Source organism: Trichophyton verrucosum, assembly GCF_000151505.1.
Source record: "Trichophyton verrucosum HKI 0517 chromosome Unknown contig00086_1.f1.exp, whole genome shotgun sequence".
NCBI lineage: Eukaryota > Fungi > Ascomycota > Eurotiomycetes > Onygenales > Arthrodermataceae > Trichophyton > Trichophyton verrucosum.
Genome location: NW_003315584.1, coordinates 56,036 through 80,882, shown reverse-complemented (window position 1 = coordinate 80,882; position 24,847 = coordinate 56,036). Strand labels below are relative to the sequence as shown.

The 24,847-nt window shown below is 47.8% G+C and overlaps 9 protein-coding genes across 9 annotated transcripts; 4 read left to right on the top strand and 5 right to left on the bottom strand.

The window, feature by feature from the left end:
* Positions 1-155: 155 nt before the first annotated feature.
* Positions 156-780, bottom strand: TRV_00929 (cell wall protein PhiA; the record flags this gene model as incomplete). Its single annotated transcript, XM_003024878.1, has 2 exons — positions 156-415; positions 480-780. 2 exons carry the CDS (start codon positions 778-780, stop codon positions 156-158), a joined length of 561 nt encoding a protein of 186 aa, XP_003024924.1.
* Positions 781-1,518: 738 nt separating this feature from the next.
* On the top strand, positions 1,519-3,048 carry TRV_00928 (uncharacterized protein; the record flags this gene model as incomplete). Its single annotated transcript, XM_003024877.1, has 3 exons — positions 1,519-1,685; positions 1,800-1,958; positions 2,040-3,048. 3 exons carry the CDS (start codon positions 1,519-1,521, stop codon positions 3,046-3,048), a joined length of 1,335 nt encoding a protein of 444 aa, XP_003024923.1.
* A 280-nt stretch (positions 3,049-3,328) lies between these two features.
* Positions 3,329-4,340, bottom strand: TRV_00927 (uncharacterized protein; the record flags this gene model as incomplete). The annotated part of the gene is made up of 2 exons (XM_003024876.1): positions 3,329-4,195; positions 4,254-4,340. The coding sequence occupies 2 exons, from the start codon at positions 4,338-4,340 to the stop codon at positions 3,329-3,331; spliced, it is 954 nt and encodes a 317-aa protein (XP_003024922.1).
* Positions 4,341-5,321: 981 nt separating this feature from the next.
* On the top strand, positions 5,322-6,343 carry TRV_00926 (uncharacterized protein; the record flags this gene model as incomplete). The annotated part of the gene is made up of 3 exons (XM_003024875.1): positions 5,322-5,456; positions 5,529-5,653; positions 5,746-6,343. The coding sequence occupies 3 exons, from the start codon at positions 5,322-5,324 to the stop codon at positions 6,341-6,343; spliced, it is 858 nt and encodes a 285-aa protein (XP_003024921.1).
* Positions 6,344-6,726: 383 nt separating this feature from the next.
* On the top strand, positions 6,727-7,509 carry TRV_00925 (uncharacterized protein; the record flags this gene model as incomplete). The annotated part of the gene is made up of 1 exon (XM_003024874.1): positions 6,727-7,509. One exon carries the CDS (start codon positions 6,727-6,729, stop codon positions 7,507-7,509), a length of 783 nt encoding a protein of 260 aa, XP_003024920.1.
* A 1,770-nt stretch (positions 7,510-9,279) lies between these two features.
* TRV_00924 (uncharacterized protein) lies at positions 9,280-11,015 on the bottom strand (the record flags this gene model as incomplete). The annotated part of the gene is made up of 2 exons (XM_003024873.1): positions 9,280-10,713; positions 10,776-11,015. The coding sequence occupies 2 exons, from the start codon at positions 11,013-11,015 to the stop codon at positions 9,280-9,282; spliced, it is 1,674 nt and encodes a 557-aa protein (XP_003024919.1).
* Positions 11,016-14,430: 3,415 nt separating this feature from the next.
* On the bottom strand, positions 14,431-16,002 carry TRV_00923 (C6 transcription factor, putative; the record flags this gene model as incomplete). Its single annotated transcript, XM_003024872.1, has 4 exons — positions 14,431-14,847; positions 14,936-15,238; positions 15,320-15,843; positions 15,969-16,002. The coding sequence occupies 4 exons, from the start codon at positions 16,000-16,002 to the stop codon at positions 14,431-14,433; spliced, it is 1,278 nt and encodes a 425-aa protein (XP_003024918.1).
* Positions 16,003-17,585: 1,583 nt separating this feature from the next.
* On the bottom strand, positions 17,586-18,956 carry TRV_00922 (uncharacterized protein; the record flags this gene model as incomplete). Its single annotated transcript, XM_003024871.1, has 1 exon — positions 17,586-18,956. One exon carries the CDS (start codon positions 18,954-18,956, stop codon positions 17,586-17,588), a length of 1,371 nt encoding a protein of 456 aa, XP_003024917.1.
* Positions 18,957-21,881: 2,925 nt separating this feature from the next.
* Positions 21,882-23,679, top strand: TRV_00921 (serine peptidase, family S28, putative; the record flags this gene model as incomplete). The annotated part of the gene is made up of 3 exons (XM_003024870.1): positions 21,882-22,094; positions 22,156-22,370; positions 22,452-23,679. The coding sequence occupies 3 exons, from the start codon at positions 21,882-21,884 to the stop codon at positions 23,677-23,679; spliced, it is 1,656 nt and encodes a 551-aa protein (XP_003024916.1).
* Positions 23,680-24,847: the final 1,168 nt, after the last annotated feature.

Below are 24,847 nucleotides of genomic sequence, written 5' to 3'. Positions count from 1 at the left end.
AAGATAAAACCATTTGTCCATTGGTAACTTTCCACTTTGCTACTTATATTATTATTAAGGACTAAATATCGGTTGCACTTAAATGTTGCACCGATAGATAAGGCATCGTCAAACATCATTCCACGTCATAAAGAGTCAATTATCTTTTCGCCTCATCAGGTATACTTGCAGGCAACCGGCTTCGTCTTCATAGTGTGAGCAGTGAAAGGGAGACAGCCCTTGTTTCCACCTGGAGTAGCGATACCAAGATCTGCCCAGACTGTCCAGGACTTGATCTTTGGGTCTGAGGTAGGACAGGCGATGAGTCCCTTGCCCTTGAATTTCAGGTTTCCTGCTCCATCAATAGTCCAGCCCTGGACTTCCCACCGCGAAGGAAGCTGGCCATCACCAGTCAAATATCCGATCTTGCCTTGACCTGTGTTGGCAAGTTTAGCACCCGGTTCAGTAGGAACACTAATAGAAAAAAAAAGGAAACATACCAAATCCAGAGCGGTCCAGAAAGACCTTTTGTACTGGGTTGGAAGATCCAGTATAGAGATACAAGATGGAATCCTTAAGATAGAAGACGGCGTCCTTGGGCTTTGGGCAGCCAGGCTTGACTTCACAGACAGCACCCGAGTCCCCGTAATTAAGGAAAATATTACTTCTGGACGCATCGAATCGAGCGGAGGGGACCTTGGGATTGCCTTTGGCTTTGATGCTGAAGGTCTGAGGCGGCGGAGTGGCAGTGGTGAAGCCGGCAAGGGCGAGGGAGGCAGAGATGATAGTAAGGAGCTTCATGATGAATGATGGTATTATTCACCGCAAATGCAAGGGTATCGATGAGAGAGTGCAAGAATTGCACGGGGATGGGAATCAGCAATAAAAAACATCCTGGGGGCTTCCTTCATATATCCTCTTCCGTTCACTTCTGGGCTACCAATACGAACAGTCTATACATCTTGCGCTAGGCCTGATGTCTTACATTTAGGCCAGCGAGAGTACTTCTTCAGCTTCCTCGTCTTCACGCCTCTGACAGGAACTACCTATAGGCGGCTGATGTTAAACGAGAGGCGAGAGAGGCGAGAGAGGCTTGATGGCGTCTGGACCTTGGCCTCTGCTGCGGGCGATGTCTTGACCTCCCATCGTTCCTTAAAATAGGGAAAAAGCAATAGCTAGTCAGTAGTGTGTCTAAGTTGCGGGTCGCTCAGCAGATCTTGGATCCTCCAGCAAGCAGCTCACTACTGAAATGCCACTATGTGATGCGCTGAGACTGCGTAGCAATGATCGATACATGTAGTGATATAATCCAAATGAGAGAGGCTCCAGGCTATACAGCTATGCCTATCTCCAGTTACCCGCACGGCTTGTGGGTTCGAGAATCCACAGCTCCATCTAGTGAACTAACTAGCTATGACTCAGGTCGATTAACCAACTCATACGCAGGATATCACAGGCCTTTTCTCTGCCAGAGTACAGCGTGGGCTGAAGAGATTCTTTCGCGTTGGAGAAGAGTCCCGGCTAAGAAAAGCATAATATATGAATTATCTCCTAATTATTGGCCAGCAAAGCTTAAAGACGCTACGACTTGGAGAAGTCAGCCAGCCAGCCAGACTTCTCACCACCCACCACCGCCTCATCCCACAGCCGCCAGCAGAAGACAGCGACGTCGATATGGCGAGAGCATCTCCCTTTGACCTGTCCAAGTGCGCAAGACCTAACATCCTTCAGCTGCAGCCATATCGATGTGCAAGAGAGTAGGTCTATCGCCCTTGTCGGGTACAATGTAGTTAGTTGAGCACCACTGCTAACCGAGTCAGCGACTACAAGGACGACGGCACAAACGTCCTTCTCGATGCCAATGAGAACGCATACGGTCCCAGCCTCACTCTAGAGACCATCGAGAAGTCTGCAGGTGCTCAAGATGGCTCAAGCCCGGGCGATATTGATTTCCTGGGTTTGCACAGATACCCTGACCCGTAAGCAGTTCTGTCTCCACCTTGTTAAGTTGCAGACGAGGCAGCTGTTCCTTCTAACGGGTGAATACGATATGGATATAGACACCAAGTAGAGCTGAAGCAGCTATTCTGCAACTTGCGCAATACTCGGATCCATACACAAAAGGAGTTGAAGCCAGAGAATCTCTTTGTTGGCGTGGGCTCGGATGAGTCAATCGATGCCTTAATTCGATGCTTCTGCGTGCCTGGAAGGGACAAGATTTTGACATGTCCTCCCACATATGGCATGTATGCTGTCTCTGCCCAGGTCAATGACGTTGAGGTCGTCAAAGTGCCACTAGATGTTACACAAGGATTCCAGCTTCGTCCAGCCGCCATAACCGAGGCTCTCTCCGCTGACCCATCTATTAAGATCGTATATATTTGTTCACCAGGGAACCCGACTGGGAACCTCATCAAAAAGGAGGACATCCAAAAGGTCCTGGAGCACGAAACTTGGAATGGAATAGTCATTGTTGATGAAGCCTATATCGATTTTGCACATGAAGGGAGCAGCTTGGCGGAATGGGTCACCGAGTGGCCGAACCTCGCTGTTATGCAGACTCTGAGTAAAGCCTTTGGCCTGGCGGGTATTCGACTAGGAGCCACATTCACCAGCCCAGAGATTGCACTCTTGCTGAATAGCATGAAGGCTCCCTACAGCATATCTACCCCTACCAAGTCTCTTGCCATTGCTGGCCTTTCCCCTGAGAATCTTGCTCTGATGCGCAAGAACAGAGAGAAACTACTTGCTCAGCGCACGAGGCTACTGGAGGAGCTTCCCAAGATTCCTGGAGTTGGCCGATTTCGGGGCGGCACTCACTCCAACTTTCTCTTGGTAGAGATGCTAGACAAGCCATCGAGTGATGGTGGGAAGCCTTGCAACAAGATTGCCCAATCCGTATATCAGACGCTGGCTGAAAATAAGGGAGTAGTCGTTCGTTTTAGGGGTAAAGAGCACGGCTGTGAAGGCTGTCTGAGAATTACAGTAGGAACAGAAGCTGAGGTTACAAGATTCCTTTCAGACCTGAGAATCGTTTTGGCGGACATGCTTGGAAGAAAAGAAGTTTAATCTTAAGGTATTAGCAAGAGAATATTTAACTTTAAACAATATATATTACCGTTTGAATAGCGCTATTTGAACATGAACGAATGCTTCGCCAGCGCCTAATGAGTATATACGCGCCTGACCAGGATAACCACCCCTAACAGACCTGCCAAAGAAAAAGGATCAAATGACATCCAGTGGAATATTACCGCTCACATAATTGACCAAGCCCAACACCGGTTGACAACACTGATATACATCTCCAAAGCTTTTATATCTATTAACTCGTTAGCAATGCTCCCACTCATCGTATCTGTTTTCGAAGATAACTCACAAGACGTAAAGGAGTCCTTAGAGGAGCACGACCCCCGTGAAGGAACATCGCAACTGCCTTGCTTGGCGTAGCCTGAAGTTTTCGATACGCTTCATGGACATGTCTTGCCTCGATAGGGGTTCGTCCTTCTTCTGGAGGATCAAACAGTCCGGTCTCCCTTTTCCTCTTCTTCTTCTCCCCCGATCCATCCTCTGAGGCTCCAAGTCCCTTCTTGCCACGGTCTTCCTGCTCTTTGACTTTCAAAGCTTCCTCAGTTAATGTCTGCACAATCTCAAAGGTAAGGAAGCCAAGGATATCGACGATATCGTCATTTGGCTTGAAATCTGTCACAATACCAAACCCAGCCCATTCCCTGAATCTTTTGGCCTTTCTGAAAGTGAACGATGCTTGCCGGCAGTCTGACCAGAAGACATATTCTTCACGGGTCATATTCTTCGTACGTTCATCCGCAGTAGCGAGGCGTTGGAGTGTGGCGTAATTCTGCTCCTCTTCTTCCTCATCTTCCTCGTCTTCTCTTTCGGGTACCTGGATGGAATATAAACTGTTCAGGTCCCAAGGAAGGCCGATTTTGGCCCTTTTATTCTTAGGTTTGGCTGCGATTTCCTGAGGACCGGCAACACCAGCTCCTACGAGGGCATCGTCTCCAGCTCCAAAATCGGCGGTATCAGCACCGCCTTTATCATCAGAGTCTTTAACGTTCTTTCGAACATCTTTCCAGGAAAGAAAAGTCTTCAGGCGAGAAACCTTGGCTTTGTCATGCCGTATCAAGAAAAATAGATCGTCTGTAGATATTGATCTAACGCCTCGTCTGGCAGCTAGCGTGGTGCTCCGTGAGAGCTAGAAGTTTTTCAGTAATGTATAACTGCGTCGCATGTTGGATGTAAAGCTAGCTTACCATTTCAATAACTTGTTGCCGTACTATCTCTTCAATAAGTGTAGTGGTTTCCACAGAGGCTTCTGCAGATTCTCCTGACACGAACATCATCTATACATATTTTTAGCACGAGTTCATCCTATTTGAAAGGCTCAGTCCTGCATAAAATGTAGTTTCCCAAGGTATCAACGTGAATACAACGACATATGTCAGCCAAGCAGTGCTCCTACGCAAGGAAGCAGGTCGTGGAAATCCCTGAAACATCCCATGCATATAACATGTCTTCTTGATATATCGGACGTCATAACTCGTGTGCGTAAAACCCCCTTGTATCCCCAAGAGACACGGAAATCGGATGACCTACCTGCTGGATTTCCTGCCGATATTTTGGTGTTCGCTCCATCCTGGCTGGATATCACACTAGAAGAGTGTTTGGGTGTTTGGTATCAAATATAGAAGATTCTGATTATTAAAAATTAAAATAATCCAGATGGATGGTGGAAGACGCATAAAACATATGATATCAAGATGGAGACGAAGTTGAAGATCAAAAAAAGGCGAAGTTCAAAAGTAGCCGCGGCTTAGTCAGCATTCCTTTCTACATCAAAGCGCAAAGACTACTAAGTGTTCGCCCCATGAGAAACACAAGTGACGAGGGGGCTGGAAACGACTTGATGACCCTTTTTCCTACTGAGTATCGTTATTTCTTGCTCTTTTCAAGCGAATTTTCTATCTCAGAATTGAAAGTCAACGTTAGTTTTGGAAGCATCACGTGACCATTGGTTTTTGCAGCCGCCTTGTCCTTGCCCCGCGGGTTGTATCAGGATAAAAACTGACACATAGATACCTCAAGCATTAGGTACATAGCTTGGGAATGTTGGCCTGGCTTTATAGCATCCTCCAGCCTCAAATCTTGATGTCAGTCGATAAAATAAGGGACGGTAAGCAAATGCTTGGCGCAGATAAACAATGCCAAGACTTGAAACATCCCGCCGCTAATCTCGATAAGAAAAAACGAGGGCATGGAAAGGAAGAGTTGACGGGGAAAAAAAATGTCACACAGCTGCAATACTCTAACCATACATAAAGATGCTTTACCTCGTGGGGTTGGGTCTCGCTGATGAGACTGACATCACTGTTAAGGGCTTGGAAATCGTTAAGAAAGCCGAGAGAGTGTATCTTGAAGCGTACACGAGCATTCTACTCGTTGACACAGCTAAGCTGGTATGCACATCCAAACTGGACCCCCACCCTGTGAATTGGAGATGTCTAGTCAGCTAACTTGTTGGGCTGAAGGAAGAATTCTATGGAAGACCGGTGATAGTAGCCGACCGTGAAATGGTCGAATCAAGCAGTGATGAAATCCTACATAATGCAGACAGAGTAGACGTTGCCTTCCTCGTTGTTGGTGATCCCTTTGGGTGCGTGAACACACCACACCACACCACCCTTACCTTACCTTACGTGTTCGCTCTAGATTTTCAACTAACGACATAATGATTTCATTTTATAGGGCTACTACCCATACCGACCTTGTCCTCCGCGCTCGAGAGCTGGGGATTGAAATGAGAAATATTCCGAATGCCTCGATAATGTCCGCTATCGGCTGCACGGGCCTTCAGCTTTATAGTTTTGGCCAGACTGTTAGCATGGTATTTTTTACCGACACCTGGAAGCCATCTTCTTACTACGATCGGATCAAACAGAATGCTGAGCATGGCTTGCACACCCTTGTGCTCTTGGATATCAAAGTGAAGGAGCAATCGCTAGAGAATATGGCGAGAGGGAGAAAAATATACGAACCTCCAAGATACATGACGGTCGCACAATGTGCCGAGCAAATGCTTGAGACCGAGGCTGAGAGAAAGGAAGGCATCTGTGGGCCCGAGAGCTTAGCGATAGGTGCTGCTCGAGTTGGCGCCGTAGACCAGCAGCTTGTTGTTGGAACTCTCAAAGAGTTGACGAAGGTTGATTTAGGAAAACCCTTGCATTCGTTGGTTCTTTTAGGCACAAAAACCCACGAACTAGAGCGGGACTATATCCGCCGGTTTGCTGTTGACACAGCTACATTCGACAACATCTGGAAGAAACACTATGAAGCTAAATCATAATCTCAGGTCGATCCCCCAACAAACACCCCCAAAACTGTAGACGTTAGGCTCCAGGAAGAGAGAGGCAAATAATGAGCTATCAACTTCCCCTGAATGCCTCCTCAACCGTAAAAACAGCCGCCCACGTGACAATCGCAAGGTGGTAAACAAGCCGCACTCCAGATTCTCCAATGACATGTGTTGCAAATTACAATGAATATCAGCCCATCGGGTTTCGTTGCCCGTTTCCTCCTCCTGCATGGATAGGAGCTGAAAGCTGGTGGCTCTAAGGGAAATATTTAAGCCCTTGATCTATTGCAATCGAACATTTCCAATATCTGATTTTGCCTCTTCAATATGCCTGTTCTCAGAGAGCTCTAGAGCTTCAATAATTTCTTTCAGGCATGGTAGTATATATCGTTTACGGGTTCCGGTGGTCAAGAGTTGGCACCCTCACTGCACCAGGGATTCGTCCACATATCGTGATAAATGACCTTCTAGACGCTGCCTCCGACTATATCCAAGAGCCACGAACCGCTAAAGAGGTAATACAATCGTTTGAACGAATTGACGCCAACATCCCATCGCATCTCCCAAATCTGGCTTTAATAGAGCAATATGACTCGGAGGACACCAGCATATCTGCTCTCAGTCAACCATACGCTTTTGTTTGCTCGAAGGTGGTCCCAATCGGAGATGGCTCAGAACCACAGTTCAACTTCTTCTTAAGCCTTGATCTGGAAGATTTCATAAGTAAAGGCCCAGGCTTATCCGCAGCGGAATTGGCCACATTTGCGAACCTGAGAGAAGTCCTAGCTCCTGGCGAGAAGGTTGGTTGGTGGATAGTATATAACGGGAACCCCGAGAGATTTTCTGCGGACAAGACAGGGTCGGACTCAGATACTACTGAGGGGGATGGCGAGCCAGAGGAAGCTGGTCACAGAAGCGGCCCACCTGTATGTGTACCGATAAAGTCCATTATTATTGCTTGCACCCACACAGCTGCTAATAATCCTGTTAGCCCACTAGATCTGTCAAACCTCCGGCTGTTCCCCCAAAACCGAGGTTTAACCTTCCAGCGAGGCCCAAAAAGTAGTTCGCTGAGGACAAACTTGACGAGCTTTCCGTGGAGCGGGTTTGATGCTCCGACAGTTGATTCCAGTGTATGCTATCCAAAGAGAGTGTAGCCGCCTCGCAACCATTATATTTTGCACAGTAACGCCTGACAACCTGCCAGTTTCCAGGCCAATAAAACGTAGTCACAAGCGTGAACGAAGCAAGATCCTTCCGCGTTCTAGCGCTTGTTTATAATTTTAGTGATTATATAATCAGGAGATAGTCAAGAGTGTCTTGGCTCTGACTTCATCTAGCAAGGGAAGTTCGAACGAGCATCCCAGGGCGCAGAGGCAGAGCAGCACATCGCCAGGACTTCGACGGGCGATCAGTCCATCCGGGATGTGATAGTGTCTTAATACTATATCTGCTAGTCAGCGAAGGCATGGTTCTCTCATTCATCATCGTCCAGAACCGGCAGTAAGTTTTGTCGGTCATCTATCCCTTATCTGTTAAGGGAAATTATTCTAACAGGTTACTTGAGGGGCAAAACTCGCCTCGCAAAGTGGTATGCGCCGTATAACGTGAGTGTGCCCTTTCGGAATACTTATTAACACAGAGACTAACTTCTCGTAGGATGACGAGAAAGTGAGATTAAAGGGCGAGGTGCGAACTCCTACATATCCCCATGTTTTCTTCGGCCCATCCCTAGTTGTAGCCAGTCGATCGTACACGCCCTTTCACTGCTCATAAATGACTCTAACATTGCGCCGGCCACTCTCCAGGTTCATCGCCTTGTTGCCCCACGGGACCAGAAATATCAATCAAACTTCGTCGAGTTTAAGCGGAGCACCAAGATCGTATATAGGCGATATGCGGGCTTGTTCTTTTGTGTTTGCGTCGATGCAAATGATAACGAACTAGCATACCTGGAAGCCATACACTTTTTCGTGGAAGTCCTGGACCAGTTTTTCGGCAACGTCTGTGAGTTGGACCTGGTTTTTAATTTCTACAAGGTATGTTATGTGAAGCTGAGAAGAAAACTGAGGCACGAAAAATCGGCTGACACCCTCGTGTATCCAATAGGTTTACGCAATTCTCGATGAGGTGTTTCTTGCCGGCGAAATTCAAGAGACCAGCAAGCAAGTCGTGCTCACAAGGTTGGAGCACCTGGACAAACTTGAATAAGCGTCTAAAGTGACAAGGATACCCTACATACAGTTTTTCGTACTCGCCGCCTTAGATTGGTTGGGCATTGTGCATTAAACCCTTTGCATTTGCACTGAGTTTCATGACCAAATGAAGCATCCACACTTTATACAGAATAATAATCTTTTATGCCAGTGGGTGAAACATTTTTCAACAATCTATACGGGTACTAGACGAGAGAAATGTTCGACAGAAAGCAGTGACCTAGCGCACATAATTGAGTGTTGGGAACGCTGTCAATTCTGCGGATGATACCCTTTTCTCCTTTACTACAACGCTATGGAGGTAACTTCGGTATTTTATCTCGGTCAATACCGCCCCTCCTGGCATCTATTCTACCCAGATACCTATTGATATAGATAAATGTGTTTGTACCTCCGTTCAAGAACAAGGCAGATTGAGCTTTTTGATAAGAAGTTTAGTTTTGGAGGCTTCCAATCCGAGCGTATTACGTAAGCATCTCTATTTCAACTTCCAGGAAACAACATGCTTGACAGATACTGAAACCGAATCAATTGAGGTCAATGAGCACTACTATTAACTACTGCTGAAGTACTGAACCCCGATAAATGACTGTACTTGTGAAGAATAGGTCGAAACGATAAAGGAATAAGGCGAAAGCCGTATCCTTATTACATCCCAATTTAGGACATGGAACAGGGAATACATGGCGGCAGTCAAAATCTCCAGCCGGCCTAATTTGCCAATACAGGGGGAACAAAAAGGCCAGTTGCAATAGGTTTTTGTTTCCCTGGAACCATGGCTTTCAGCTTCTTGCGGTCAACCTTGAAGCCAGTCGTTGGGTAGCTTGAAAGCCAGTGAATTCCTCCTGTGAGTCGTCTCAGACCAGTTAATTTCTCCGCCGCGAACTGCTCAACTCTTATCTTCGCCACCTTGCTGTTGTTGGCATATTCGGGTTTCAAAATAACAAAAGCAGATGGCTCGTCCATTTGTGTGTCATAGTTCCGAGTGCCAACGACCACTACACTGGCAACAGCTGGATGTTCAAATATCACTGACTCGAGTTCACTGGCGGAAACATGAGATCCATAGCCTTCACCAACCTTCAGGAGTTCCTTGATACGGTCTATGATGTAGACGTTGCAATTCTCGTCGAGATAGCCGTAGTCTTTGGTGTGGAACCAACCCTCACTATCAAAATCCTGGTTTGCGGCCTCGTTGTCCTTGTAACCTCTGTACCTTGCAAGCTTGTTACGGACGAGAATTTCTCCCTCTTCCCTTATTCCACATTCAGCCCCAGTTTCCGTATTGATAACCTTGGCCTGGATTCCATTTGCCAAGGTACCACTTGACCCGGGCTTTTTGGTCGACTCATCCAACTGGATAGCAAGAAGCATGGTCTCCGATGTTGCCCATTCTAGGGTCAAGTGAACTCCTCCAAAGTTATCTGAGACTGTACGTCTTAGGTTTTCATGTATTGGTGCTCCCGCAGTCAGCATCCACTTTACACTGCTCACATCGACGCTGCTAACATCACATCGAGCTAGCCTAGCAGCGAGCGGGGGAGTGATGAAGAGGAAGGTGATATGATGACGTTCAATGACTCCAATATTAGATTCATCAAGGGTGCCATCTGCGAGAACCACTGGGATACCCAATATGATGTTCAACCCCATCATCAACTTAGCATTAATGAAGAACCCAAGGGACAGAGGAGACAGCCAGACATCATTATCAGGATCTGTGTTGGCTGGAATTGTCCTCTTTGTGGCCTCCATTGTGGCAATGAAGTGAGCATCACTTGTAATAACTGACTTCATAGTTCCAGTGGAGCCACTAGTTCTGTTGATGAATGCTTCGTGTTCATCTGCCTCCTTCTCGGTAGTTATCTCAAAGACATTTGCATCTTGATCTCCGACCTTGATCAGATCTTCCATGCATGTCCATCCTTCCTTATTTGCGTCCATCGTCATTAATGGAACAACCCCGGCCAATACCGACGCCACCTCGGCCAGGAATAGAACCTCTGAGTCTGTAATCAGAAGTTTAGCTCTCGCCTGCTCAAGTCTGGCTGCAACATCGGTTTCAGACATTTCCTTCTGAATTGGAATTAACGCAATCGTCGCACCGCTAGCTATAGCTCCATAATAAGCTATAGGATACTCGATCTACAGGTTGCGCATTCCATGTTAGAGGCTTTACTGCAATTTCAATTGCCAGGAAACCATACCCGGTCCTTTGCCAGGATGCCCACAACGTCACCTGGCCTGATATCATATTCCGTACGGAGAGCGTGCGCAAATTGCTTGCTTTTCCTTTCCAGATCTCCGAGCGTCAGGGTGTCTTCTTTTCCATCAACACGGTACAGTACACGGTTAGATGGATATTCTCTGCGCCCATGATGGAAGACGTAATTGAATATGTCAGAGTTAGGGACTGGAGGGAGCTCAAGTCTGGACTCGAAGATCATCGTTGCTGGTAGTACTTGGTTGCCTTGGAATATGCGACAATAAAATTTGAAAGAATCAAGAACGTGAATGCGCGATAAGTTATCTTCAAATTATCTGATCTTTGATTTTAATTCTTTGGTGGTGCTATTGTTGCTGATGGTAAGGTAGGGACTGTTGCTGGTCATGACAGATATTTATATTGTGTTCATCTGTCTGAACGGTTGCTACTTGTCCATGACTTTAATCCTACCTAATGATGAAAATGACTTCAAAGGCCATAAAGCCAAATTACATCCGAACTCATTCAAAGCATCCACTTCCGGGTCGGTGTTAACGGTTGAATGTTCCTCACTCCTAAATACGATATAGTCCGAGGTGGACGAAGGGATGAAAATGTCGGCGACATAGTTTCTCAAGGAAGATCTGAAAACAACGAAGGATTCGGTTTATTAAAGGTGGTATTTTTGCATTAAGCGTTTATCAACTTACCGTGAATCATGCAAGCTGCTGCATACTGGATCTCCTGTCTACGGTTTCCTAGGGTCAACGGTGCGTATGGAACAAAATGGTGTAATCTAGCCTCAATGTTGAGAATAGATGCTGAAAGGATTTGAAGAATTTCGTGCGCGGAATCCGGATGTGCCTACGGGATTTGTGCATGCAAAGCGACCTCCAGAGATTTTTTACCTTGGATAAATAGACGAAGGATCTTGAGCATGCGTTGAGATTCTTGGAAGAATCACCCAAGATATTGTATGCTTATATGAGTAATATATCAATAATTCGGAGTTTACGAGACCTTCCTGATCCGATGCCGTTTTATTATATCTTGTCCTAACTAGTGATCCTCGTCCAAGTGGTTCCGAAGTGGCTTACTCCTTTGTGAACATTGGCATGGTTTTTTACCGTAGCATTTCTCCCTTTCTAGGTCTATTTTATTCTGATGGATACTCAATCAGTGCTACTTATAACTTGCCTAAAGTGTTACTGCAAGTTATACCCCAAACACGCCAAAAAGTTATAGGTTGTCTTGTTCATTTACATTGAGATACCGATAGCTGCAGGCCCATCAGTGCCTTGCAACTTAGAACTCTAGACAGTATACTCTTAGGAGACAAACCGTATGGAGTTCCACATCCTGATTTATAACTAGTGATACCTGATAGCGTGTTTCAAGCAAATATAATTGAAAGAAAAAAAGGAGAAGAATACCTAGAACTATAGATTGTGTTATCACTACCTTGCATCTTATATTCTAGATTGTCGGGCACTTTCTTATAGTCTATCAAATCTGCAAATGTAACATTTGATTGAATCGTCACAATAGTACAATAAGTAGAAGTAGAATAAAAAAGTCATTTTTCCATCTATTAAGCCTAAAGCGATAATACCATGGGTAAGAGAAGCAAGAAGTTTTGGTATAACCAAACAACACCTTAGTATTAGTTTTGTTCGAATCACCCTCAACCCTTGCCTTGAAATGCTTTGGGGGGCAATCAGTCTCGTTGTAAGGAAAGTGAGGCAAGTACTTGTGTTAGCAAACTGATACAAATCCGTATGGGTATAGTTTGATTTTCACTGATTGTAGTAGTTATGGCGTATCGACACTATCGAATTGACTGAGGTACTAGATTTTACTGATATTAAGAAGAATAATCTAACTCTTGGATGCTATGCCTAGGAGTCCTGATATGGTCCAGAAAACTCCAATATACCCACGATAGCATTGCATTAGGCTTCTATAGCAATAACATGCCGTGGAAAGTGGGTGGTTTGACGCCAACAAGGAGAAAATATCTCCCAAATTGGCAGCATAGTTAGGTCAATGCCGCAGGCCGAATTGACGTTGAAGTATTGCGGTAGCATTCTAGCCGTCGAAGCACTAAATTGAGTCTCAAGTAGTTATACCTTGCTCTTGCTCTCTTGTTTTCTCCCGTCCACTGTTTCATATATCTGCAAACAGGAGGCCTTAGTTGTCCTCGCCCCTATCATTGCTGCTGCGGCTGTCATAATCAAGGGCTTTCTCTTTTCTATAGTCCCTGCGTACAATTCATTCCTATCTATCACCACCCACAGGGTGTGGGACCAGTAACTACAATGGCAGACCAGATAGACGGCCCAGCCCTCCCCAGCTGAGATAATAACGGAGGACCTAGGTCCATGCTTGATGAGCACCAGTGATGCAATCGACTGCTACGGAGTATATCGAACCGCAAGAGATCACAATGGCAAATACAGCACTCCGAGAGCAGCTCGACATTATCCGTCTCCTTTCAGCTTTTAACTAATCCAGGCTTGGATATCCTCAGACGAATGAAAAAGGAGGGCCAACAACGTATAGTCTGAGACGAACTGACCATGGGGTGCCTACTCAGCCGGCGGCCTCATTGACGCCTGTGATAACCAGTGGAAGCTCACAGATATAGAGAATAGCAGCAACAGCATTCTCAGTGGCAGTGTCATCCTCTTTAGCTGTGAGAGCCTCGCTATGCACTCGCTTATATGCTACTTGCATATATTGTCTCTGTAAGGTAACTCGTCATAAGCTTTCAGCGGGTACACGACGATATGATCTACATCTTCGTGCACTAACTATTGTCTTCCATCACGCTGCAGCCGTACTTGATCCGAGAAAGGTGGAAAGCAGGCTGGATAGCGAGGAGGAAGCCGGGCCGTGGGCTCAGGGGCAACAAAAGAGGGTGTCTTTGAGGGGGAAAAGGGGCATAGATAGGGGGTATAGGGAGGCGCTTCAATTCAATCAAGCAACTTAAACGATCAAAAGATGCAAAGAAAGAGAAGAAAAGAAGAAATAAACAAATAATAATCAGAGCTCGAATGCATCTCCCTGCGACGGAGCCAGCTCAGTTTCCACCTATCCGGGAATCCATAAGTCCACCGGGCTCCCTGCATCGATTGCCGGATAAACCAGGCCCGGCCCGAAGCCCCTTTTTAAGCCGGCCTCGCCGTGTCGTTTTTTTTTTTTTTTTTTTCTTCTTAGTTACCTCAAGCTGTCGATCAAACGTCACTTCCATCCTCCGCCAGCTCGGCTCTGCGGTCCTGAGATCAGAACTCTGTCAATTGCATAGCCCCAGGTGGGATGTTGTGTCACCGACTAGATCTAGTTTGACGGCCCGGGCCTCTCTTGGTGTGTAGTTAATGTGTTAATGCGAGACCTCAGATCGATGTGAGTAACTAATCCTCTTTATCAATTGATTTATTAACTAACTGTTTACGGAGTACAAACATGAGCTTTTTGTCAAGGTCATTTCTAAAACGCTACCAATGCTAATATGGCAGTCATTTCAGGGGATTTGGTTTCATTTGGTTCTCATAAAAGAATAAAAATTGCAAGCTGAATGTCAGTTCAAATAATAGGGGCCCTAATGGAGTATAAGCTGGAAGAAATAAGTGAAAGATATAGGGACACCAATACCCCTATCCGTCTCTCCAGTCGGCCTCTAGATCCACCCTTGCGCAAGCAAGGATAATTCTGGTCAGTGGTGTAAGGGTAGCACGATCCAGCTGGCCTGCATCATCTATCTCCATAAGTTTCTGCAGCGTGGGGGCTGGACGTATTATCTGGGTATCTTCCCGGCATATCTGCCACTGGGTCTCATTGCCCGCCCTCCATGTCTGCTCTGTGGTAGGGAGAGGCATCTGGAGGATGAGGGTGTCGTCCAAAGGCTCAAAATAATCGAAGTGAAATCTGCGACACCTTGCTGCTAGAACATTGATTAAGTTGACAAAAAATACACATCGTCGCAGTGACTCTGCGAATTTCCAGCGATTCCAGTCGGTCTCTGTGTCCGAGGTGACGGCTTCTTTATATAAACTACACAGCCGACGAGTCATCTATCAAACTTTGTGAGCCACCCTAGCTGCCACCAAAAACAAGAAAACATTGTTCGAATTGCGAAGAATGGAAGCATGCGGGATGTACCTTTAATAAAAATGAAATATGAAACTCGGCCGCCAGTCCCGATCCCGTTTGCGGCCTATCAACTTCAACGGGGCCTGTTGTTGTGCTCCGATCACCCAAGGAGCTGAGGATTTGATAAACGCTAACGGCATGGAGCGCAGCCAGACATGTTTCCGGCTGATCCACATACAGATGGAACTCTCGGATCAGCTTCTCCCGCTGAGTATTTATCATGGTGTCGATAAAGCTCGAGCTTGACTCGACACAGCTGTCGTACGCAGAGGCACAAGCCAGTGCTATACCCAACGGCTCAGCCATACCTCCCTGTGCACAGCGATACAGGCTATGGTGGATAAACGGTGACCAAAAATCACGTTGAAGAATCTATTTGGGATAATCACGCACCCTCTGAGACAGCTCCTCGAAGAGTTCTCCGGTATTACTGGAGACCGTACTGTGTCCTGGGAGAAAGTTGTTTGCAAATAAGTCCTCGTCGCAGCTAAAGTCGCCATTGGGAGACAGCCCTAGCCCTATGGACGATGAAGCACCAGATGAAGAAAGCAGTGGTGGAACTTGAGGAAGTGATAGTGGCTCACCGGGACCAGGCAGTTTCGGTATATTATGTTGCTCCGGTATTTGAGAAAAGTACGAGAGCAGCTCGCTGTGATATTCAGAAGGATAGTTTTCGGGGAGAAAATTTTCGTTCCATCCCATTGATGCTGACATTTCGAGGGCGGGAAATGTCTCATCATTGATATTCTGAAGCATGACATCCGCATTACCGGCCTCTGGACTCCACGGAAAGGTGGCTACAGTGCTACAACTGTCCTGAGAAACAGAAGAGGTGGCAATACTGCCATCGTTGTAGGGCATACTTGGAGCGGGGATGATTATATCGTGAGCTTCGCTGATCGATGCTGAGTCCTTTGCTATTACAGCGGTATCGTCCTAACTCACGGCGAAACCACAATGAACCTCGATTAACGGCTGATTCAACCCAAAAGGTCTTCTCTTGCTGCCTACATAAATTTAAAGGGCGAGCAGAGTAACATACCTGGTGCATCCGTGCAGTGGGTGGGTAGTGACATGCTGTCTGTGATTGAACACAGCGACTACATGCTGGACGAGTTAAGCAACATCGCAACTTTTTCTGTGCGCAAGTTTCGCAAGACTTTCTCTTTGAGACCCGCTCGTGATTAGCAGACTTAAGACAACGGCGTCGGTGCCGGTCTCGAAGATCGCCTAGATGTTGGAGTTAACACTCTGGACCCGACAGTTAGGGGGGATTGAGAAAGGGAAAGGCTTGTATACGCCGGCGGTAGGTCTTGTTGCATTGATGGCATCTGAAGTCTCCATCTGCTACAACAGCAGCAGCAACAGAGTCCATGTCTCTGAGACAGCCTGTGTTCCAAGTGGAGAGAAAACCAACGGGGTCAGCCTGGGTGCCAAATACACGATGGTTCAACTCTTGTCCATAGAGCCCAGCTATCTTGTCTAGGATAACTACTAGCTTTGGCTTTCCGGCTCTTTCAATATCTCGAGTTACCTTTATTCTCAACCACTTTGGTGCACCTGACTTGCGTAAATCAGGCCTTGACTCGAGGATCTATGTATCTATGAGGGCCTGCGACTCCTTCGTCCTATGAGAGCAAAGGTGATAACTGTTGGTAAGCTCGGCTGGATGTCCGAGCCTCCCTTCCTGCTATTCCTAAACACCACGTCAGAATGGATAGATGATGCTCACGATCATCGGGATCTGGGATGCAGTTCATTCGCATAAAGACCACTGGAGGAGTGCTATATTCCTTTTTACATATGCACATCTTTTTTTTTTTGTGCTGGCCTATTCCGGGTGGTGAATGCCTGTCTCTATCCCGCCACCCGTCCTTCACGCTCCCACTACCTGGAGTGTTAGGGCTGTCTTACTCGCATGTCACCTCGATAGAGGCTGGGGTATATTTGGCTGTTGCTTGGCTATATCAAAAGTTTTCTCGTATATGCACGGAGAATACCACGGAGCCATATCCATGGGCCCGTCGTATATCAATACAATGGGACAAAACGTGTCTATGTCGTCATCAATATGATGTATGGAATACATGGCTTGACGCACGACGCAAGATGCAATAATATACGTCCCAGCTACGGTTGCATTACCTATCCCTGCGGCACGGCAGTGTCGGAAATGAGACTACAACTCTACGGTAGTGCAGCGAGAATGAATGTGGGAATTGTATGGGTTTACTCTACTCATGTTCGAGAACAAAATAAACGACTGAAGAACGTCCACTTCAACGGAGGATTAAAATGGATCCAGCTTCGGTCCGAGGACCTCAAAATGAGGTTTTACTTTTTCCCCCGTCCGATATATATCCAGATTCTACGTCGGCACTAGCCATCACGCATGCCGTCTTGTTAGGTACAGGGGTTGGCCGTTAGTCTCATTCTGCCTGGCAATGTCACTACTCTTTATGTGCTTATGGTGCGGAGAACTGTCAACATGGTCTATATGAAATGATTTCGATTGCGTGTTTATCTGTGTGGTTCAAATAGCTTAAGAATATAAACAAAAGCAGCAACTGGAAGGTTATTCACAGAAATTAAGGTAAGATATTATTCCCTCCTCTTGCAGTGAAACCATATGAAAAAAGGATCCAAGGCTAACATATGGTTAGACACCATTTCCTGCAGCCGTCTGGTACTTTGCATCAATGTGCTGTGCGAAGTCAACGAACCCACGAACAACAGTCAAACCCTGCAGGTATGACAGTCGTGGATCACAGAGACTTCGATAATTCGTGCCGAGTTTCTCTTCTGATCCCATGTCCGAGCCGTCAACGCATTCGGTAACGAACTCTCCGGTTTGTTCAAGATGGAGCCCTCCAAGGGTAGAGCCGTTCTCCCTGTGAACCCGGTAGCATGTCGTTGCCTCCCGGAGGATAGAACTGATATGGCGTGTCTTATGTCCCGAGCTGGCAGTGCAAGTATTGCCGTGGCATGGGTCACACATCCAAAGCGGTCTGTGGCCAGACTGGTGAACGGCCTGGATTAGGGGTGGGAGAACAGTTTCAACCTTGTCCGCCCCAAACCGAGTGATAATAGTAACGCGGCCAATATGATCCGGGTCTTGAGCATTGGGGCAGATGCAATTCAACAGTTCTACCAATGTTTCTCCAGTCATGGTAGGCCCAACTTTGATTCCGATGGGGTTTCGCAGTCCACGCACATATTCGACATGGCCTCCATCAAGCTGTCGAGTTCTCTCGCCGATCCAAATGAATGAGGCAGAGGTGTTGTAACGGCCGTCAGTTGAGGCGCTCTCAAGAGGTAGATGAAGGGCCTCATGCGATGTATAAATTGTTCCCCCATTGGCTCTCTTAGTCGCTCCCTCCTCACCATCAGCGGGAGTGGACGGAAAAGAGCCCATGGGCGGTGTGGAGAGCGCATCTGGCCCGCGTATGAGATTTAGGGTAGCTTGAGAATGGAAGTATCCAAGCAATAGTCTGTGAGGATCGGGCTGGCGCTCAGAAAGCTCTGGTCCATTGACATTGTGGCCTCGGAATGTTGGGACCTCGGTCCCATCAGGCAGGGTTTCCCACAGAGAAGATCGAGGTTTAGCATACTGACCAGCGATTCTCCCAACGGTAGCCACAGGTCGATTGAGCCCCTGGGACAAGATATGGGATTGCTCTTCGAGAAGTCTGACCTTCTGGTTGACGATGTGAGGACGAACATCATGGAAGCTCTCGGCACAATCACCTCCCTGTAAAACGAATGCCTTTCCGAGAGCTGCTTCTGCGAATTGGCTTCGGGCAGCTTCAATTTCCTCGGGAGTGATCAGAGGCGGTAGATTTGCGATTGTATTGCAAACATCCTGCAGAACCTTGGGGTCCTGGTACTGGACTTCTTGGATGATGGTTTTCTTGGTAGTCCATGAAGTTGGGCTCCAAGAATCGCTAGATTTGGACGAATGAACCGTGGCTTTCTCCTTTGTTGTGGTATTGTCAAACATAATGGTTGACTTCTGGGTTGATGCAATCATGGTGAGCCGCAGGCAGTAGTTGATAAACGATGTCGATGTCTAACGTCTTGATCTGATTTAGCTGTTGAGTGATACTTGTTATGTTTGCTCGATGGGTAAGAATAACCCTGGAATGCTGTTCACATCGGACTCCTTATATACCCAAAATGGGCCTCGCTTAGGCCGTTATTCGGCAAAATGGTCGATTCGGAGATCATCTGGCACGGTGGTTATCTGTCGACCTGCATAGACTTGGTAATATGTCCTTTCGAGAGTCTTAGGGATGATCTAGAATGCGTCTGCCACAAAGAAAACAGCATTCAAGCCCGTGCAGCGCAACAACTCATCCCTCATGGCAGCCGGACAAAGCTATGGAACAGGTCTAATGAGCCCCTATTTTTGCTGCAGCCATACTATCGGAAGGAACTGGATAGTTTGCGTGCACAAGTGCACAATATATACTGCTACCATTTGAAAAATAGCCGGGTATTTGGATCTGATCCTGATAACACTGGAACGGGAGTATTTCCTTGCGTTCGAGGTACAATCAATTTGCTGAAAGGAACATGGAGGATGTAAAAGGAACCCCTCAATGCCATGCGTATGTACTTATACATACTGTGTTGTTCAGTCAGCGCTTTGCGATATAGCTTTAGAAGCTATATTTGGGTTGTTATAGCGAGATCTTATCTGCTATCTACCTTTCTTACAGCATTATTATTCCCCGATGCATGTATTGCCTCACGGAAAAGTTGTAGAGTCTTCCAATCCTATAACTAGAGGATAGATTCATTCCATCAAAGACTATGTTTTATTAATGATTCCCTCCACACTCCTTAGCGATGCCCCAAAGGCATCTCGCTCTCCCCAACCGGAGAGAAACATGAAGCAAGAAGCATGACAGTACGTTGGCAAAGTGAACGGCCAGACCATGAAGTCCGGATAGGGTTTATAATTAACTTCGGATAGATGCTTTGGTGTCAATAATAATACTTGTTATGTTTACTTGCAGGAGAAGTGGGTGCCTGTTGAGGGTCATTTTATAGTTACTTGATGCTTTTGCAGAGGGCTCGATAGTTGGCCAGGTAGTTAGCCTTTCCTTTACTCCGTAGCCGCTTTTTCACTGACCAAGAAATGCCATTTCTACCTTCAGGGGAACAGGCCGGACCAGACTCATGATTTGCAGCAAGTGAGCCCTGTGGGAAACACTCAGTAGGTTACCCTATGCCTGCGTTCACATCCAACTCGGCAGACAGCGCTGGAGTCGTCATCCTACTCCGTACAGATCAAACATTTGTCATAGTATCTCATTACTTGCACAATATAACCCACCATCATCGCTTGATACACTGCTATGTTTGCTTCATTCGAGCTTCATAGTGCAAAATAGTGGTAATAGCAAGAAAATGATGTTGGCTTTCCTATAACTACTCCGTACATGACTCTTGCATAACTTAGCCATCCCCCATCCCTCCACAAGGAGCTAGTTAAAGAGCGGTAAACTGTATCCCATTATCCATCCTGATCTAATGATGGTTCTGGAAGGTCGAGTTGAAAGTTTCTCGTCTGGCTATTCGGCATCCCTGGCGATATCAGCTCTCGCCTATTATCTCGCCCGAGCCAGCGGCCCATCGACAGGGGTCAGGGGTAAACCAACCGCGGACCAAACATGCGTGTCCGGGGCTGTCTGAAGCGAGCAGAACAGCCATGGATGACCGGCAGCGATGGGGATCTTATTCCCCGCGGGGGAAACATGCAGGCTTGAGCAGAGGCAAGTCAGTCCAGCATTTCTTGGAGTCCTCATCACCCGGCGGCCACCATCTCAGCTCTCGGGACGTTCTCGCCGTCTGAATGAATCCCCGGCCATGAAATTCACCCAGACTCAGTCGTTACCTTCCCAGGGTGTGTCCACATTAACGAGTTATCTGCTTTGCAATACTGTTAGCTGTGGTTTCTTATATCTGGCCGGGGGAAGAAGTGGGCTGAGTCTTGCTCCCTCACAGGGAAGATCGCCGTCCCCGGCCTCTTATAAATGGAGAAATTGCTATCTTTTTCTGACTTTCGTCCCCTTGCAATCCAAGCTGTCACGCTAAAAGCTTGGTTTAGCCTGTCGACAGGCGGAGATTGGATGGCGGATGGCTCGCAACTGACTTGGCTCGATGACGGACGGATGCCCAAACCCAGGCCTGGCTTGTGAAAAGCAAACAAGGCGCCAAAAGGGCAGATCATTTTCTTGCAGCTAGCCGGAGCAGAGCCAGCTCGTGCGACCTTTCTCGCCCATGATGTGTTAGTTATGATAAATGACCTCCTCTGATGCGTGATACGCCAGCTTCTGCAATATGAGATCAGGTTCGCCTCCCCCCCATACGAGGCGGAGGAATGGTCCCCTCTTCGTGTCTGGCCCTTGACCTTGACCATGCCGTGGCTGGGATCATTCTCGTTCGCTTCAGCAGCGCAATGCAATAATCATCCCAGGGGCGGGTAGCAAAGGAGATACTCAATAACCTTGGGGGGGCAGCTAACTAATAATAATGATAAACGTAATATCGAGGAGCCCTGACATCGGCAGCCAGCCGTTCTCTTTCTCCTCTTCCGGCCAGGTCCAGCTGCAATTCGATATCCTCCTTGCCCCCGGAGGGTGAGGGTCGGACGGGGATAAGCCTTAACTCGTTCGTATTAGTTGATTGCTAGTTATCTGTGCTGTTGATACCAGCCAAACCGCATGGCCCACTGGATACTGGCAGCGAGGATGGATGGATGGATCAGCCCTTCTTCCCCCACAGGGACACGGGGAAGGGACACGAGAACAACGGCCGGCAAGGGCGAGAAGCAAAGATATAAAAAGCCGATGGCCTGCTGTCTCCCGGGCCCGTTGGAGAGGGCTCTGACTCTGCTTTCTCTCCAGAGGCCCAGTTACTCGTTGATTGATATCGCTCGACCAGCAGCATGAAGTTCTCCAGCTGCTTCATCCAGGGCGCTGCCCTCGCCCTCCTCGCGGGCACGGGCTCGACCTTTGGCTTCGCCGGCTCCAAGCTGGGCAAAGACATGCACGACGCTGTCATGATGGGCTACAGCTCGGATCTGGCCTTGGATCCAGGCCATTTCAAGGCTGTGATGGACAGCCCCAAGTTTGGCAGCCCCCAGGCAGAGACCGTTGACGTAGGGAGCCCCCTTTTCACTGTGGACGTATATATGGATACCAGACTGACAGCCGGGTTAGATGCCAATTGATCACAAGAGCAACAAGACGGGCACTTACAAGCATCGGTTCTGGATCAACGAGCAGGACTACAAGCCAGGCGGGCCCGTCTTTGTGTTCGACTGTGGTGAAGCCGCTGGCCAGAGATATGCAGACAGATATCTCTTCAACGAGACCAACTTCTTCAGGCAGCTAACCAAGAAGTTCCACGGCATTGGAATCATCTTTGAGCACCGGTACGTCTTGTCTTCTCTGTTTATATATATACGTATATAATATCATACATGGTGTTGGACGCAAAACTGACAATGCTGAAGATACTATGGGGAGTCCACCCCCTTCCCAGTCACTGTCGAGACCCCCCCAGAGCACTTCCAGTATCTCAACAACGACCAGGCTCTCGCTGATTTGCCCTACTTCGCAAAGGACTTCAAGCGGAAGTCATTCCCTAACGATGACCTGAGGCCCAATGCCACTCCCTGGGTCATGGTCGGTGGCTCGTACCCTGGCATGCGATCTGCTTTCACCCGTGACAGATACCCAGAGACCATATACGCCTCCTGGGCTTCTTCAGCTCCAGTGCAGGCCCAGATCGACATGGCCGTCTACTACGAGCAGGTCTACAGGGGCCTTGTCGCCTACGGCTGGGGAAACTGCACCAAGGACATCCGCGCTGCCTACAGGTACATCGACCGCCAGCTCTCCCGCAACGACACCGCAGCTGCCATCAAGAAGCTCTTCTTGGGCGAGGGAGCCGAGCAAGCCAGCAATGGAGACTTCACTGCCGCGCTCATCGTTGCCTACGCTGGCTGGCAGTCCTCCGGCGCCGACGGCCAGGTCGGCAAGTTCTGCAACTGGCTCGAGGTCGACCCCAAGACCAACAAGACCGCCCCTGCTGAGGGATGGGCCCCCACGCTCGGAGACAAGGCCATGGCCGAACGTTTTGCTGCCTGGCCTACGCTCGCCGAGATGGTCAACGCCAATGCCATGACCAACTGCAAGCAGACCGACAAGTCGAAGCCCCTGGAGTGCAAGCTCGACAAGCCCAGCGAGGATCCAGACTTTATAAGCTGGATCTGGCAGTACTGCAGCGAATGGGGCTACTATCAGACCGTCAACTACCCCCAGCACCCGATCCTCTCCAAGTACCAGACCATCAAGTACAACCAGGACTTCTGCTACCGCCAGTTCCCTACCGGCGTCAAGAGCGGATACCTGCCCGTCAAACCCCAGACGGAGAAGACCAACCGTGCCACCAAGGGCTGGAATATGCGCCCATCAAACGTCTACTGGAGCGGTGGCCAGTACGACCCCTGGAACACCCTTTCTCCATTGTCTACCGAGCCCTTTGCTCCTCGCGTCAAGGTCTCTCAGGAGATCCCCAAGTGCAACGTTTCCACCGGCCCCAGGAAGATCTTTGGCTACCTGATCCCCAACGCTCAGCACGTCTATGACTTCCGCACCTACTTCAAGCCCGGCGAGGTTTCCAGGAATCTCTTCCACTCGGCTTTGGAGGAATGGCTTCCCTGCTTCAAGAAGCATTAAATGAAATTAAATGAACGGTATGATATCAAAAATGAAAAATGATTAATGTCTGGATGAGTTATCCTAACGGATTAGAAACTGTATATAAATCCACTCTAGCATATCATATATAAATATATCTATACTTGCCTCTTCTCCAAGCAGCCTGCGAGGAGCCTCTCCCTAAACAAGGATTATTAGCCTCAGAGGCTCATGAGCCAAATTCCAATCAATATATCTCCATGCAAGCATAGCAGGGGAAGTAATGGTAGCACCAATTTAATCTACCAAACAAAGGCAAAATGGCACTATCGAGACAAAAAGACCAAGTAAGTCAAAGCAGTATTCAGGGCAGGGTGGTATCTTAGAAGCTGCTAATAATCATGGATCCCCGAAGCAATCACCATATACCAATTCTAAGGAATGCAAACTCCAAACCCCAATTTAATATGCACTCCCTATCGCAGCGGAATACAGCAATACCACAGTAATTCTTCGCACCTGGGTAGTTCTAAATATAACTGCTGTTTACCCGCGAGTCATGAGCTTACAACCCGTGCATCCTCGCTCGTAACTATGCCCCCTTAACTAGCTTTTAGCCACCTACGAATGAGAATGGATCAACCCGACGGGCAACCAGCACAACCGACGAAAGCCAAAGGACTAGAAAACCAACTGTATGTAATATCACAATGCATATCACCTTTTCTATGAGAGAATATGCCACGTGTGTGCGGCTTTGTGAGATTCGCGGCCAAATATAACCAGATATAATAGGGGAGACCGCAGGAAGACCCTTCCACCTATCCAGTCATCCACCACCCAACAACCTCCCGCGTACTATGGACTAAGTTCAGCTCACTCGATGGTCCTTTCACGGCAGATGCCGCACATGCTGCGTTGTAGTTACGTGCATGAAGGTGAAGGATGGTTTATCCTTGCTGGTTCGCCCGACCCGTACAAAGACCACCAGCACGTCCTATGCTGCTTCACAGATGCAGCAGAAACGGCGCACACGAGGATATCCAGACTTCTCCGACTCATCAACGACGGAGAAATATGGCCAGTCTCTGGGATACCCTCCGAGAAAAAGGAAGGAAGAGGAATGAAGGGATCAATGCCTGTGATGTGATCGCCATGCCATGGGTTTCACAGCATCTCGGCACTCACAGGCAAGCAGGCCGAATCC